Below are 15,100 nucleotides of genomic sequence, written 5' to 3' on the forward strand. Positions count from 1 at the left end.
CAACAAACTCTTTGTTGTCACAGTAACTGAATCAATACAGGGATTCAGCACTTGTATCATAGTGAATCTCTCTAAAGTTTAACATGAATGTTGTAACTGTACATGCTAATATACTCAATATAAGATAGATTTTTAACATATAACGTGTTAATATTAATAAAACATTCAAATACAGTTGAACTTTTTAATGAGGAAGTACTGCAGCAGCCAAACTGCACTTTCTGTTTGATACCCAGGCTTTGGATGTCCTCTTTTATTTGCAATATAATTTGGTTACCTGTGTTTTATGGCACATCTAAATGAAGTGTGAAGCATGAAAAACATGATTTATTTTCCACAGCCAGATTGTTCATTCACATTTATTCACCAGATTTAATCCCACAATTTGCTGCCACAAATGCAGTTATTTGACCAATCTAGAACTGATCTGATCTATATGTGATGTAATAAACACTATTTTATCAATCTCTCCTGGCTATTCACAGCAGATTGCAGGCTGTGCTTCGCATAGGGAGGTTAGCTGGTAATCTTGAGTACTGGCTTCTGAAACTGTGCTTTTTGTCGTTTAGCTCTGGAGCTGCATTCTCCTGGCTGCCAGCAGGGGGAGTGCTTTCCTGCGCATTAACAGAAGCGTTCTCTGCCTTCCCTCCTTTGCTATTCTTTGTCTTTTTAACCTTTTCTTTGTCCTGGGACTCATTGGTGAATGTGTTTGGGTCTGTAGCGGCCTCTAGTGCTGGCAGGGTGTCAGGGGGCAAGTCAGTGGGAGTGGGTTTGCCCTCAGCCTGCTCCTCATTGGGGGTGTTCATGTTTGATGGGGAATGTTTGCTGTTGGTGCTCGTGGAACTAAGGAGAAAAGGCATTGAAGATGGAAGAAGACAGAAGCACAACTGTTAAGACTATTTATTAGGATTTTTTTCTGGAGAACATAAAAAAAATGATGGATTGAAAAGTGCAAGGTTGTGGCCTGCTCAAATGATTGGCAGGTAAGTCATATTATCATGTTTCAGGCATCAAAATAGTTCATTTTAAACTGCAGAAAATTTTAAATGCGCATTTATGTTAGGCCATCATATATTAAGTGCTTGCTAAGAAGACCTGCATATGTTGTGTTTTGTATTTGTTGGTATGCTAGTGTTCCCAGTAGGCCTTTTGGACTAGCAAAAGTTCCTTAGTCAACTATTAAGCTTGTCAACCAGTTTTACCAGTTATTTTTTGTCCACCTGTTAGAATTCTGGTCTTTTCAGCTGGGTGGATCACATAGTGTTGCGTTTTGAGTTGTGTTTTTCCAAACTCACCCATTTGAGCTTCTGTCTTCTGAGTCTTTCTGCTCATTGCTGTATCTGAGCTCTGCTGGGGTCTTAAATGAGAGATCTCTCTTTCCCTTCAGCCAGTATGTCTTCATATAACCTTTACCCTTAATCAACAGGGATTAGAATTGATTTCACACCCATTTAAGATGTTATTTGTTTGCAGTATGAGTCATATAAAGTCATACTCATTCCCCCCCCCCCCTTCATTTGAAAAGTTTTACACTGAGAAATGAATAGTACTTTTTGAAATATGCTTAAGGGATGCTCATTTCGGTTAATTTTCCAGACCGACAACCGCCGCTCGTTATATGAACATTAACCGTTAACTGAGAAGATTTTAATATTAAATTAGTATTAAATAAATAACAGAATGGACGAGTGTCTGTGACCCGATAAAAATACACCTGCACTGCTTCTGAGAACAAAGAAAAAAGAATAAAAATAATAAAATAGGCCTACACAAAACATTTTTCTCTTAAATAATTAACAAATTAAGATGACAAAACGAAAACACACACTGAATCCTTATATATGCTTTGAAGATCCGCATGTTTTTCATCTGAGATAAAAATAAATAGCAGGCCTACCTCAGAGCACAACTTGTCTAGTTTTTTATTTAAAAAAATTAACATGTCGACGTGCTGTGGGGCATAGTCTGGAGCGCAGCCTGTTCCATGACAGAAAACACCGGTTTCTGCAGCGTTGAGCATTGTACCCAATCAAATAAATTTTTATGATTGCTCAGATTTCTAACGTAACCTCGGTTCCCTGAGTTAAGGGAAGGAGCGTTGCGTTGCTGACGCTTATGGGGAAACTTCTGCTTACTCTGATACTGAAGCCTGATTTGTTCACGTTCGTGTAACTGCACGAAAAAATAGCGCTTCAACCCGCCAAAAGGGGAGGAGCCGACTGCTATGTAAGCATGAGCCAATAATGAGGACCCTGCTCATCTTCTGAATTGGGGAGTGCTAGGAGGGGGATGACTTGTGCTCTGAACAGAGTGGAAAGCACTTTTGGCACATAGCCGTAGGGCTGCATGATTAATTGAATGCGATTGTCATGCGCAGTTTGTTAGTAAAGCCGGTTCTGTAATCAGCAGGAAATCATCATCACGTGCTTTCAGATGGAGCAGAATTTACTACACATAACCGTAGTTCACTGACAAGTTACACAAAAAAAATCGCAGACGATTTTATTGCGCGATTATGAAATCGTTCGCGATAATGACAGCTGTTTGCATAGCTTCTCCGTGAACTACAGCTCTGTGAAGTAAATACTGCTCCATCTGAAAGCATGTGAAAAGAACACATTTAACAACATATTTTTACTCCAAACTCACTTCATAACGTCAGTCGAGTGTTTGATATAAATTCTTCTGTGAGATGATGTGGCTTCTTACACAGAATAAGGCACGCAACATATTTCATAGTATTTAAGCAGTGATAAAGGCATTGCATTATAAATATACTTTATTTTAATGAAAATTATAATAATAAGAACTCAGATAAACCGTACATTGCCGTAGTCGTGTGTTTCTTAGTCACGTTGAATCAGTGAAAGCAGTTGAATCTTCTGTTTATTCAGCTGCAGCGAATACATTTCCTGGGTTTCTTCTACGAGGCGTATTTGGAGTTTCAGCGCGAGAGCGCCCTCTGGCCTTTGGATGGAGATTTACTGCTGATCACAGAACCGCGCTTTAACTGAAAGATACGCATGACAATCGCAGCTTCTATTGAATCGCAATCTCGATTCCATTTCGATTTATCGTGCAGCCCTACATAGCCGTGTCTCAACTCTGCAGTCGTTATGCCCAAACTCAAGACAGAAAGCATTGACTGACAGTGCTTGCAGGTCACCCACTCACTTGACTGACGCTAAAGCCAGAAGGAGGGCTGTCTTAAGCGACGGGCCGCAAGTCAGCCGACTGGAGCGGCTCAAAAGGAGGACTTTGCAGGGCTCTGAGGACTATACATAAGTCCCAAGTCGGCACAGTATGAGGCAGAGGCAGACTCAATCTCCAAGTTCCCCTCAGAAACTTAACGACTATGTCCTTTCTGCTGACTGACAGGCCAGCCACGAGATAATGATTCACCGTGATGGCTGCCACATATACTTTGAGCATGGAAGGGGTGCACCCCTTGTCCAGCAGCTCTTGTAAAAAGGTTAGCATGTAGGACATGTCGCATGATGATGGGTCCTGGTTCCATGCTGCACATCAGTCAGAAAAACTGACTATTTAAGGGCGTAAAGACATCTTGTAGACGGAGATGTAGCCTCTAAAATTGTATTAGTTACACTCATGGGGAGCTGCAAAGGCTCCTGTCAAGTGGCCAAACATGAAGGCTCCACAGCTCTGGCCGGGGATGCCAAGCCATGCCCTTCGCTTGCGAGATAAGGTCCTTCCTCATTGATATCGGTCAAGGGGCTGCCAATAGCAGCTGAATCAACTTGGGGAACCACATCTTGATTCCTCCAGAGTGGGGCCACCAAGAGGACTGAGCATCTGACTTCCCTGACCTGTCTGATAACCTGAGGAAGCAGGGCAACCAGGGGGAAGGCATCTCGCTGTTTCGAAAAAATAAGTTGGGCAGTGAAAGTTGTCTTCTGTGGGGAAGAGGTCCACCTCTGCCCTGCCGAAAACAGACTAGATGATTTGAACCATTTGAGGATGTAGTCTCCATTCTCCTGGAGCCACATTGTCCCTGGACAGCATGTCTGCCCCTTGGTTCAGTCTGCCCGGTACATGAACTGCTCTCAGCGAGAGGAGTTTGCCTTGTGCCCATAAGAGTCCCGATGGGACGCTTTATTGAAACAGGCAAGGAGTTTTCCAAGGGGCCACAGCTATGATTCAGCGGTGGGTTACCTTGAGATAAAAACGTCCCAGGCATCAAGCGTGGGACGGGACATAGGCTTTGAACCAAAACTGGAGGGGCCACATGTGAAGCATTCCAAGAGGAATCACAAAGGACGTGGACGATATCAGGCCGAGCATCCTCTGGAAAGAGCTGAGGGGATGTGAAGTACCCAGTTTGAATGACGCCGCTGAACAGTGAGAGAGTGTTCCGGTGTAATCCATGCCCGCATCTGGGCAGAATCAATAACTGTCCCCATGAAGACTACTCGCTGGGAGACAGAGAGCTCTTGGCTAAATTAATTATTAGCACAAACCGGTCCAGGTGGCTGAGCAGCAGCAACCTGTGAGCGATGAGATCCTGTTCCGATCTGGTTAAGACCAGCCAATGGTCTAGGTAATTCATAATGCAGATTTCCATCTGTCTCAGAGGGTAAAAGAGCGGCGTCTGTGCACTTCTTAAAGTGCGTAGGGCCAGAGACAGTCACCCCCTCAAACGTGAATCTCAAGAGCAGTCTGCGATGAGGGGCTATCTGGATGTGAAAATAAATGTCTTTCAGACCCACCAATTAAAAAAACGAATCCCCGGGGCATATTGCGTGAGGATCTGCTTCCAAGTCAGCATCTTAAATGGGCAATTCTTAAGTGCACATTTCAGATGCCTGAGCTCACCACTTTTTTGGGAACGAAGATGTTCGCTACAGGAACCGTTTCCATGCTTCCTTCTGCAAGCAGATTTTGCACTTCAGACCGGAGAACATGAGCACTATTGTCCTGTACTGAATTTTGAATAATACCTCTGAAGTGAGGTGGCCTGCGAGCGAACTGAAGCAAGTAACCTCATTCTACAGGGCTGAAGCACTTAGGCAGGAAGTGGTGCATAACCTGTGATGACTTATGTGCTGCAGTGAAGTGCTTTGTAAATCTGTCGGGCAGATGGCGGGTAGAGGTGTGCAGCGAAAGCCTCTTCTCGAAGAGAAACTTGCCATATCCTCTTACTCTAATGCCGTCAACAGAGGTGAGGGCAGCAGGAATAGAAAAGTAGACACGCGCCGAGTAGATGCGTGCCACGCCTTGGTAAGTTCATCGTGAACTTCCGGGAAAAATGGCACCAGTCTCTAGCGGGAGATTCATTGACGACAGACCAGTGGGCATCATTCGTCTAAATGGCATGGGCAGGCTCTTCCGGAGCCAACCATTTTGTGCTGAGATTCTCCACAGCCTCGTGAGAATGTGAATCAGTTCTCCATCGGCCCGTAATAATCCATTTGGGAGAAGGGTATCAGGATCCTCTCTGGAGCATGCCCAATCCTCCAAATATGAAGCTGTCAGTGATATAGAATCATCAGTGACCGCATTCTCCTTTGATCTGCCTAAAAAGATCAAACTGCTCGTAGACGAGGGTGCTGATCCTCATGTGTAAACACACCGGCGGATCAAAGTGCTGCGTGAGACTTATGCTCTCGCAGTGAGAGCAGTCTGCCTCAGTGAGCGCAGCCTCAGTGTGGGTGTGGCCCAAGAACCAAATATATACACTACCGTTCAAAAGTTTGGGGTCAGTAAGATTTAAAAAAAAATTATTTAATACTTTTATTCAGCAATGATGCATTAAATTGATCGCAACAATGACAGTAACTACTTTAGCAAAAAAAAAAAAATTATGTTTCAGATAAATGATGTTCTTTTAAACTTTCTATTAATCAAAGAATCTTAAAAAAAGTGTCATGGGTTCCACAACAATATTAAGCAGCACAACTATTTTCAACATTGATAATAATAAGAAATGTTTCTTGGGCTTTTTAGAATGATTTCTGAAGGATCATGTGACACTAAAGACTGTAGTAATGGCTGTTGAAAATTCAGCTTTGACATCACATGGATAAATTACATTTTAAAATAAATTATTATAACATTTCACTATATTTCTGTTATACTTGGTAAGAATTAGAGACTTATAAAAAAATTCTTACCAGCCACAAACTTTTGATTGGTGTACATAGTTTTGTAAGTTTTAATGTGCTTACCATTGTTGATATTGGCAGTGAAGAAGATGATGAGGTTGATTATGTACTGTAATACCTTAACAAAAATCTTTCCTCGTTCCTCGATGATGTATGGTTCATGCTCCAGATGGTCTTTGGTAGTCTGACTGATGTGGATTTGCATGCCCTAGCCGCACAGAAATAATAAATTTAATAATTAGCTTTTTAATTAACTGCATTTTCTTTAAAATTAATTAAAAAAATTACTCATTAATATTTTTTATTGCACAATGAGACCATTTTGTTTAGTTATTAGAGGCTGTTCATTTTTCTCAGTACAGCATAAGAAAGTGGCTCACCACGCCATTAGACTCCATCCGAGAAGCCGTGTTTACTGTGTCTCCAAACAGGCAATACCTGGGCATCTTCAGACCCACCACACCTGCGACCACCATTCCAGAGTGAATGCCTGGGTGAAGACCACCACAAAAGCATTTAGCTGGAGCATTAAGAGTTTAAAAAGTCTAAATTACTTTCACACATTGTTTTGCATGTAGAGAAAATATCAGATTAAAGGGTTGCAGTTGCTTTGTTATGTGATGCTGTGTGAGTCTGGGTGCACCCACCGACACGGATCTGGATGTTGTCCCCGGTGGAGGGGTCTTTTAGGTGATCAATGGAGCTCAACATGTCTAGAGCCATGTCACAGATGTGGTGGGCATGGAATGTGGTCTTATTGGGCACACCTGCCACAACCATGTAGGCATCCCTAATGGTCTCCACCTGAGGGGGCAAGAGCATTTGTTGCCATTTCAGTCAATTTTGAAAGCTTTAATAATGACGGTAAAGATTAAAATACCTTAATTAGAAATATTTAGTAGTAAAAAATAGGGATGCATTGAATCATAAAGATTATAGCAGATACCACTAAGCTGATATTTTCAAGTTTTTTATATTCAAAATGCTGTGGTTTTTCATTCAAAATATACATCCAAAATTATTTTCATGTCATGGTTAATAATAAAACCCTTAAAGACATTTAATGAAACATAATGTATAATAAATGTATATTAATTTTGAGATTTGCTAAATATTACATACACTACTGTTCAAAAGTTCAGTGGAATCTGTAAGGTAATTAAATTAATGTTATTTCAGCAAGGATTCATTAAATTGATCAAAAGTGAAAGTAAAATAATTTAAAAGATTTCTATTTAAAATAAATGCTATTCTTTTTATGCTGTTCAAATGCTGTTCAACTTACAGTAATCAAAAACCATGAAAAAATGTATCTTGGTTTCCACAAAAATATTAAGCAGCACAACTATTGTGTTGATGATGATAATAATAATAATAATGAAGAAGAAGAAGAATGTTTCTTCAGAACCAAATTAGCATATGATTTCTGATGGGTTCATTTTTGATCAAATAAATCCAGAGGCTTCTTTCAAAAACATTTTAAGAAAATCTTTTAAACAGTCATATATCCACTATCGACTGATATGTATACATTAAAAAAAAATCTCTAATATATAACTGATATGGTGCTGATATATTGTGCCTTCCTTGTAAAGAAAAAGCAGAGGACTCTCTTGAAGGTCTTTAAGGTCAAAGAACATGCATGAGAAGCTATTATGTTGTGTCAAGTTGCTTTCGTTTGTGTTACTTCTATTACCTTATAGACATTGTGCTTCTCGCTGAGTGTGTCAAAAACGATGTAGATCTCATTTAGCATGTCCACCACCTGCATGGGGGTGATGTGGATACAAATCTCATTAAACTTCACTACATCACTGAACAGGATGGTCACGTCTGGGAACACCTGGAGGAAGATAACAGATCAAGAACACCACTTAAAAACAGCCGGACAGCACTAGAGGAAAAAACAGACTGCTTTTCATTGTATTATATTATCTCTTTTGAGATCTTGATATAGTTTAAATCACAATGGTCAGTCAATACTAAGGGAAATTCGTATAAATTGTGTGTTTATAAGTGTGTTTAATGGGTGGGTTTGTGTGAGAGTGTGTACCTGACATGTCTCCAGAGCTGTGATTCCCTTGCGCAGTCTGTCCGCTACTGCTTTGGGGATCATGGCGTACAGCAGGGAGTCTCCTCTCTTCTTCTCCTCATCCAGCTTTTTAATGATCTCCTGCAGCTGTGCATACTTCTGCTGCTCCTGTAGGTGGCACAGTACGAGTTCGGCCTGTCATTTGCATGTTATTTCTAGATGCATAGCCACAGCTAGAGAATCTGTGCTTATTAAGTGGCTTAATAGACTTGAGTCAGTCCATGCCAGAAATTCTGCTACATAACTCCTTTTATATAAACTGAAATAAAATGTGTCTCTTTGGTTGTGGATTACAGTATTTGTAAGTCTAGATTTTGTGCTCTGCGGCAATCATACCTGGTCAAGTGCCAGCTGCAGCTCGGCTGATTGCTGTGTTCCTGCCAGGATGAGCTCTCTGCTGGAGTCGTGCAGGTTTAAATCATTGACGTAAACACCCATTTTTATCATGTCCTCCACTGTCTCAATACTGTACAAAGGAGAATACGTTTTAATACAGACTTAAACATCTTTAGCTATAATCTTACAGCTTTTTTTCTGTGGTTAAACTATTTACAGACAGATCTGACCATTGTAGACTCATAATAACACATTTTAAAGAAGCCATACCTTGGAAAACATGATTGAAGAGTTAAACTAGTAGTTTTTCAAATGGCGACATACAGGTCTGTTCTGATTGGCTCATGGACAGTAGGGAGAAAAAAAACTATGCTAATACAAATGATAAAAAGCCAACTAACCGTGTAATTTTGCATAGTTGAGAAATTAAATGGGCTTAGTAACTTTAAAGGGAGGAGAAAGTACATATTTTTTAGTTGAAATTTATTGTTGATTTTAAGGACATATTTTTGCTGCAGTATTGGACTATGTCCAGTGTAAAACAAAACCAGTTGAGCCTCCGAGATCAGAGAGAGAGAGAGAGAGAAAGTGGGGAATGGTCTTTTAAAACTAAATAATTATAGACATTTTCGGGGCTAAGGAAATGTTAATATTTTAAGCAGACCTCAGGATTAAACTAAAATGGTTTGAGAGTGCAAGATATTATCCCTTTGAAATGACTTGGCAGAGAAGCCTTGATTGTCAGTTTTATGCGGCAATAACTAAACTACTGTTTTCCATTAGCTCAGGATGCAAAGTTGTAAACATTTGAGATCATGAGAGCTTACATGGGAGTTCCTAGAAAGATGAGGGAGTCCCACTGAGGGACATACTTCATCTGGCCCTTGAGGTGGAGAGGCTTTTTAGGGGGCTCCCGCATGTCTTCAAATATGGTTTCACTGCACTTGCCTACACAAGAGAGGGGAAGTTTCATTTTTCACTGCATAGACAGAAGATTTACATTCATCACGAGGCACTTTGAGTCAATTTTAGTTCTCAAAACACAAAATAATGATTGTAATTTCATTGACTTGATCAAATTTCTTGTTGTTTTCATGCCAGTGGAGCTTATTCAGAGCATCACTTTACTGTAATGTGTCTAACCGGTGACAGTCTGAAAAGCCAGCAGCTCGATGTCCTCTCCTCCAGAATTAGCCGAGCTGTTGTACTGAGTCAGAGAGCTGCTGTATTCCTGATCCGTCCCCTTCATTTCCTCCATCACTTTAACATCTGAGAGAACAGCAGAGGCACAGTGACAGAAGTCAGCATGATATGTTTTAGGACATTATCTGCTTTAATCTGTGTAGAGGCAAGATGTTTGGGTGTGTGAACTGTCACATATCTGATTTTAGATGTCTAAGGTTCTGATTGGTCAGTGTGGTTTCACATCATCTTTCACAAAGATTTATTTACACATCGGTCAGTGTCATACAGTATAAGAGTGTACATAAAGAAAAGGGTGAATCTTTTTAAAAATCTGGTTTAAAACACACATGAATGTCTTAGAAATGTACTCTTTGTCCTAAAAATGTACTCTTTGTTGGTTTTATGGCTTTGAAAAATCTCCATTTACAAAAAAAGTTTACATTTAATGGCTCTAAAAATGTCATGTGGTGATACCATTGTAATCTTAATTTGCAAACAAACAAACACTATCTAACATTTGGGGTCAGTATTTTTTTTATGTGTCTGAAAGAAGTCTCTTATGCTCACCAAAGCTGCTTTTATTTGATCAAAAATACTGTAATATTGTGAAATATTATTACAATTTAAAATAATCGTTTTCTATTTTAATATATTTAAAAATGCAATTTATTCCTGTGATGGCAAAGCTGAATTTTCTTCAGTGTCAAAGTTGAAAACAGTTGTGCTGCTCAATATATTTGTGGAAACTTGATACATTTTTTAGGATTCTTTGATGAATAGAAATGTCAAAAAACTGCATTTATTTGAAAAATAAATCTTTTGTAAGATTATAAATGTCTTTATTCCTACTTTTTATTAATTTAATGGCGGAATAAAAGTACTTTTTTTTTTTTAAATAAATAAAATTCATTTCAAAATTTAGCATTACATCACTGACTTTTTAAAAACATATTATGGATATTTTGTTTTCAGCTGCCAATAAGAGATAAGTGTGGAACATTTGACCAAAATTCCACAGATTTCCCCCCAAAAACAGCTTAAAAACTGTGAAAACATTCTGCTGATTCTGTTTTGGCCTCACAATTACTAATCTAAGCACTGTACCTCTCTCTTCCTTTTTGGGTTTTTCACTCTCCTCTTTCTCCTCTGGTTCTTCTTTGCTGAGTTTAGGGATGTTGACCTTCTGTTTGCTCTCTACCACAGCTTTAGACAGCAGTTCAAACACATTGTTGAGGTGGGTGTAGATCTGAAAGAGCACACACCAGCAAAACGCTTTTTCAGGACATAAATTGCAAGAAAAGAAAGCATAAACATTTTTTTAGATGCTTAGGTTACTTTCATGCTGCTTTGGCTTTGGATCTGTTCCCCTACCCTCCTTTTTACTCACATTATCCCAGCTAAATTCCAGCATGGGTCGCACCAGGGTAAACTCCTCATTGACCTTTTTGCCCTGCAGATCAGAAAACACCTCTTTCAAACCATCTCCGATACGATACATGGTCATGTCTCTGCGGAATATCACGCTGAAGGGGAACATGTCAAAAAAGATTCCTCGCTTCATGGGCAGTTTCTCATAGCCTGGAGCTGTTTTCTGCTGGGGCATACGGTGCTTAAATGCAGCATTGTCAAAATTCATCTTGTACACCTTCAGAAAGAGAGAGAGAGAGAGTGAGAAGATCAGAAACGTGAGAAATAAAGAATAACATAGCTGGGTTTGTGTACACAGAGAATGGTAAATGTCTGTTTGGACTCCTACCACATATGTCATTTTCTCTGTTTCCTCTTTAGACAGAATCTCCACCTCAATGTCTGTGTTGTAAAACTGTCGGCCCACCTGAGAGAGCTGCCCTGCAGAGTAGTCACAACAGACGCTATTTGAATTTTAAACAGGCCGAGGCTACAAACACTGTGGACTGACCAGTTTTCATTGTATAGGATCTAGTCATACATCTTTTTACCACATCTCTGTTATCTAAGCTTTACTTTCAGATCATTATTTTACCTCACACATCTCTCAAGAATTTTAATATACAGTTTCAGAAGGCACACGTACAGAAGTCACCATTAAGCTAATCCTGTTAATATGGTAACTGTACAAATAATAATTGTTCTGTATAAAGCAGATTTATTAAGTATTGTACATATAGGGAAGCTCAGTAGAAAACTATTGTACCGTTTTTGGAAAGTAAATTATATTAGTTGTGATTGGGTGAAATCGGGCAGAAATCTTAGTACTTGACCCGTAATAATTATTATAAAACAGTTCAATTCTGCCCTTGAATTTACATTAGTGGTGGCAATTTTTCAGTGACTCTTTCTGTAGGTTACTTTATGTCATTAGGTGGCAACAGGTGGCAGCTATCTTTATAAATGACAAATTGAATATTTGATTTAAACCAATTTAACTGAATCATTGAATCACTGAATCATTCATTCAACCGATTTGTTCAAAACAGTGATTCTTTCAGGAATGAAGCAAGTGACTTGCTTGCTACTGTATGTGAATGCAATGTGAATCATCGAATCATTCATCCAGTCAATTCATTCAGGAACCAAACATCACTATATGTTGCTCTGAGATGCTCAGTGGTTAATTTTGCTTTGGCTTTTTTTTTTTTTTTACATTTGCATTGGTGGAGCAACAAAGTAACTGACCATGTAAAACGTATATTGTTGACGTATTGTTTATTGAACTGTTGTATAAGCAATTTCACACTATCAAACCTGCTGCTGGTCTGAATACACTCTCCACAACATGCCTATTACCTTTGACAAACTGTGTGAATCCTTTCCTGGTTGAACGGTAGTGCAGGGTAAGACTCGTCTCACATTCTTCCTCTACACAGAAACTGGGTGGCTGGACTTTTGGGAAGGAGAAACGGAAGTACTCATGCAGGTTATCAAGCTCATTGATGAAATCTCGTACATTGCGCCCCAGTACCTGAGACAGAGATATTAGAAGAGATTTAAAAGCTATGTAAAATGTGTATACAATTGTACAGTTAACCACTGAGAAAGCCCAATAAAGAAAACTAAAAGAAAAATGTTATGCACTACCGTTCAAACGTTAGGGGTCAGTAAGATAAAAAAAAAAAATGTTTTCAAAACAAGTCTCTTATGTTCACCAAGGGTGCTTTTATTTATTGATTTGATCAAACTACAGTAAAAACAGTATATTATGAAATATTTTACAATTTAAAATAACTGTTGTCTATTTTAATATAGTTTAAAATATCATTTATTCCTGTGATGACAAAGCTGAATTTTCAGAAGCCATTACTACAGTCTTCAGTGATCCTTCAGAAATAATTCTAATAAGCGGATTTGCTGCTCAATTTTTCTTATCATTAATGTTGAAAACAGTTGAGCTGCTTAATGTTTTTGCGTGAACCGATACTTTTTATTTAAAGATTCTTTGAATAGAAAGTTGAACAGCATTTCTATGAAATATATTTTTTTGCATAGTGTAAAAGTCTTTACTGTGACTTTTGATCAATTTAAAGCATCCTTGCTTCCTAGCTGAATAAAAGTAATTAAAAATAAAAAACCCTGACCTCAAATTTTTTTAACAAAACGGTAGTGTATACCTAAATGAGTACCTGTCAAATACAGAGTCTACCATGTTTGAAAATCACCTTTAAGATCCTCTCATAGCCATAGTTTCCTATCCGCTTGACCATGTAGACCCCGAAAGCGTACATCAGCTCATCGTGAGTCTTTCCCAAAACCTCTCCAGCTGCCTTTGCCAATCTTAGGATCAGATTATCACTGGAATAACAAACACCAGCATTGTTAAGTGAGCCAGATGCAATCTTGACACTTAATTTATCAGATATGCGACTCTAGGACTTACTTGTACATCTGGTGTCGAACAAATTTGAGGTGCGGGATCTCTGCTCTGGCCTCGATTAGCCTCCATACGTCCTCTCCATATGATTCATTAATGTAATCATTCACTGCTTCCAAATACAGGCCATACATCTTCTACACTGCCCCAGAAATATGATCAGCCTGCAGAGAGCACAATATCTGGATCTGAGATGCTTCAGTGACATCAAGAGGCTTTTAGTTGGGTGGGAAAAATCAATATAATGCCCAAATAGACAAGGTGCATAAACAAGCAGAGATTTATAGAAGACTTGAAGATGCAAACATATAATTCATCTCTGATATGATTAAACTGTCCAGTTTTAAACGAATAGATGTTCACTAGATATTATATTGTTGTAGACAATTTTGTGTAATCTATGAGTCTGAGAGCCTCTGTGTTACTTATTCATGCTCTTATTTTTTGTTGTCTATTTTTGTAAAATGCTATTTTGTTTGATCGATGAGTTCTATATAATATTGCTGTGCTGTTATAAACCATCTCCCCTGTGACAGGCTATTTAATACCCAACATCCTCTATAACCCCTATATTCATGTAAAAAATGTTTAACAGATAATACAGTCTATACTACTGATGAACACCAAATTTGAATAAACTAATAGATCAATAGATGATAGAGAAATAAGAGTATGTATGTGGCTTACCTGCAGACCCTCAGTCCTGTGTAATGAGTCAGAATTTGGCTAAAGCAGAACCTTCTCTCTCTTAGTCTCTCTCTCTCTCTTTAAACACCTGTTTTTGGCACCTGAAGCACTTTATACTCCTTTCTGTCAGGACAATGGCCACACAGGCTAAAACAGGACAGTGGGAGTGTGTTTGTGGCAGGTGCTAAACAACACATAAGCATGTACAGGCGTCATGCATAGTCACCTTTCTCCTTCTCATTTACATTTGTTGATATAAATGAACTATAATTCTAAAGTTATGCCATTTATGTGAGATTTACTCCCGTAATGAACCTGCTTTCAAACACACACACACACGCACGCACACACACAGTTTTGTTTTTGTGAAAAGTGGGGACATCCCATAGGCGTAATGGTTTTTATACTGTACAGACCGTATATTCTATTGCCCTACACTAACCCTACCCCTAAACCTACCCTTCACAACTTTCTGCTATTTCAGATTTTCAATACACTCTATTCTGTGTGATTTATAAGCGTTTTGAAAAGTGGGGACATGGGGTAATGTCCTGAAAAGTCACCTTCTCCTTGTAATACCTATGTCATACCTTTGTCGTTATACAAATGTATGTCCTCGTTTGTCACACACACACACACACACACACACACAGTTTTTGTGAATTGTGGGGACATTCCATAGGCGTAATGGTTTTTATACTGTACAAACCGTATTTTCTATTGCCCTACACCTAATTTTAGCATTTTTAGATTTTCAAAAATTTCATAAATTTATAAGCCTTTTGAAATATGGGGACACTCAAAATGTCCTCATAAATCATCTTCTCGTTG

General features: G+C 38.9%; 1 protein-coding gene across 1 annotated transcript; it reads right to left on the reverse strand.

Moving 5' to 3' along the window:
• Positions 1-477: 477 nt before the first annotated feature.
• LOC107598015 (soluble guanylate cyclase 88E-like) lies at positions 478-13,716 on the reverse strand. Its single transcript, XM_016289253.1, has 16 exons — positions 13,589-13,716; positions 13,371-13,503; positions 12,502-12,676; positions 11,492-11,583; positions 11,123-11,380; positions 10,840-10,981; positions 9,694-9,819; positions 9,378-9,498; positions 8,551-8,680; positions 8,176-8,322; positions 7,819-7,965; positions 6,770-6,926; positions 6,539-6,612; positions 6,241-6,330; positions 1,296-1,414; positions 478-843 (listed from the first exon to the last, which is right to left on the reverse strand). The coding sequence occupies exons 1-16, from the start codon at positions 13,714-13,716 to the stop codon at positions 480-482; spliced, it is 2,403 nt and encodes an 800-aa protein (XP_016144739.1). The 3' UTR covers positions 478-479.
• Positions 13,717-15,100: the final 1,384 nt, after the last annotated feature.

Source organism: Sinocyclocheilus grahami, unplaced genomic scaffold (assembly GCF_001515645.1).
Source record: "Sinocyclocheilus grahami isolate Dianchi unplaced genomic scaffold, SAMN03320097.WGS_v1.1 scaffold242.1, whole genome shotgun sequence".
NCBI lineage: Eukaryota > Metazoa > Chordata > Actinopteri > Cypriniformes > Cyprinidae > Sinocyclocheilus > Sinocyclocheilus grahami.

Coding starts and splice junctions, on each gene's coding strand:
- LOC107598015 (XM_016289253.1), bottom strand. CDS start 13,716: ATGTATGGCCTGTATTTGGAAGCAGTGAATGATTACATTAATGAATCA. Junction 7,966..8,175: donor CAGCTCTGGAGACATGTCAG/GTACACACTCTC, acceptor ATCTTCCTCCAG/GTGTTCCCAGACGTGACCAT. Junction 6,331..6,538: donor ATTGCCTGTTTGGAGACACA/GTAAACACGGCT, acceptor CTGTGCGGCTAG/GGCATGCAAATCCACATCAG.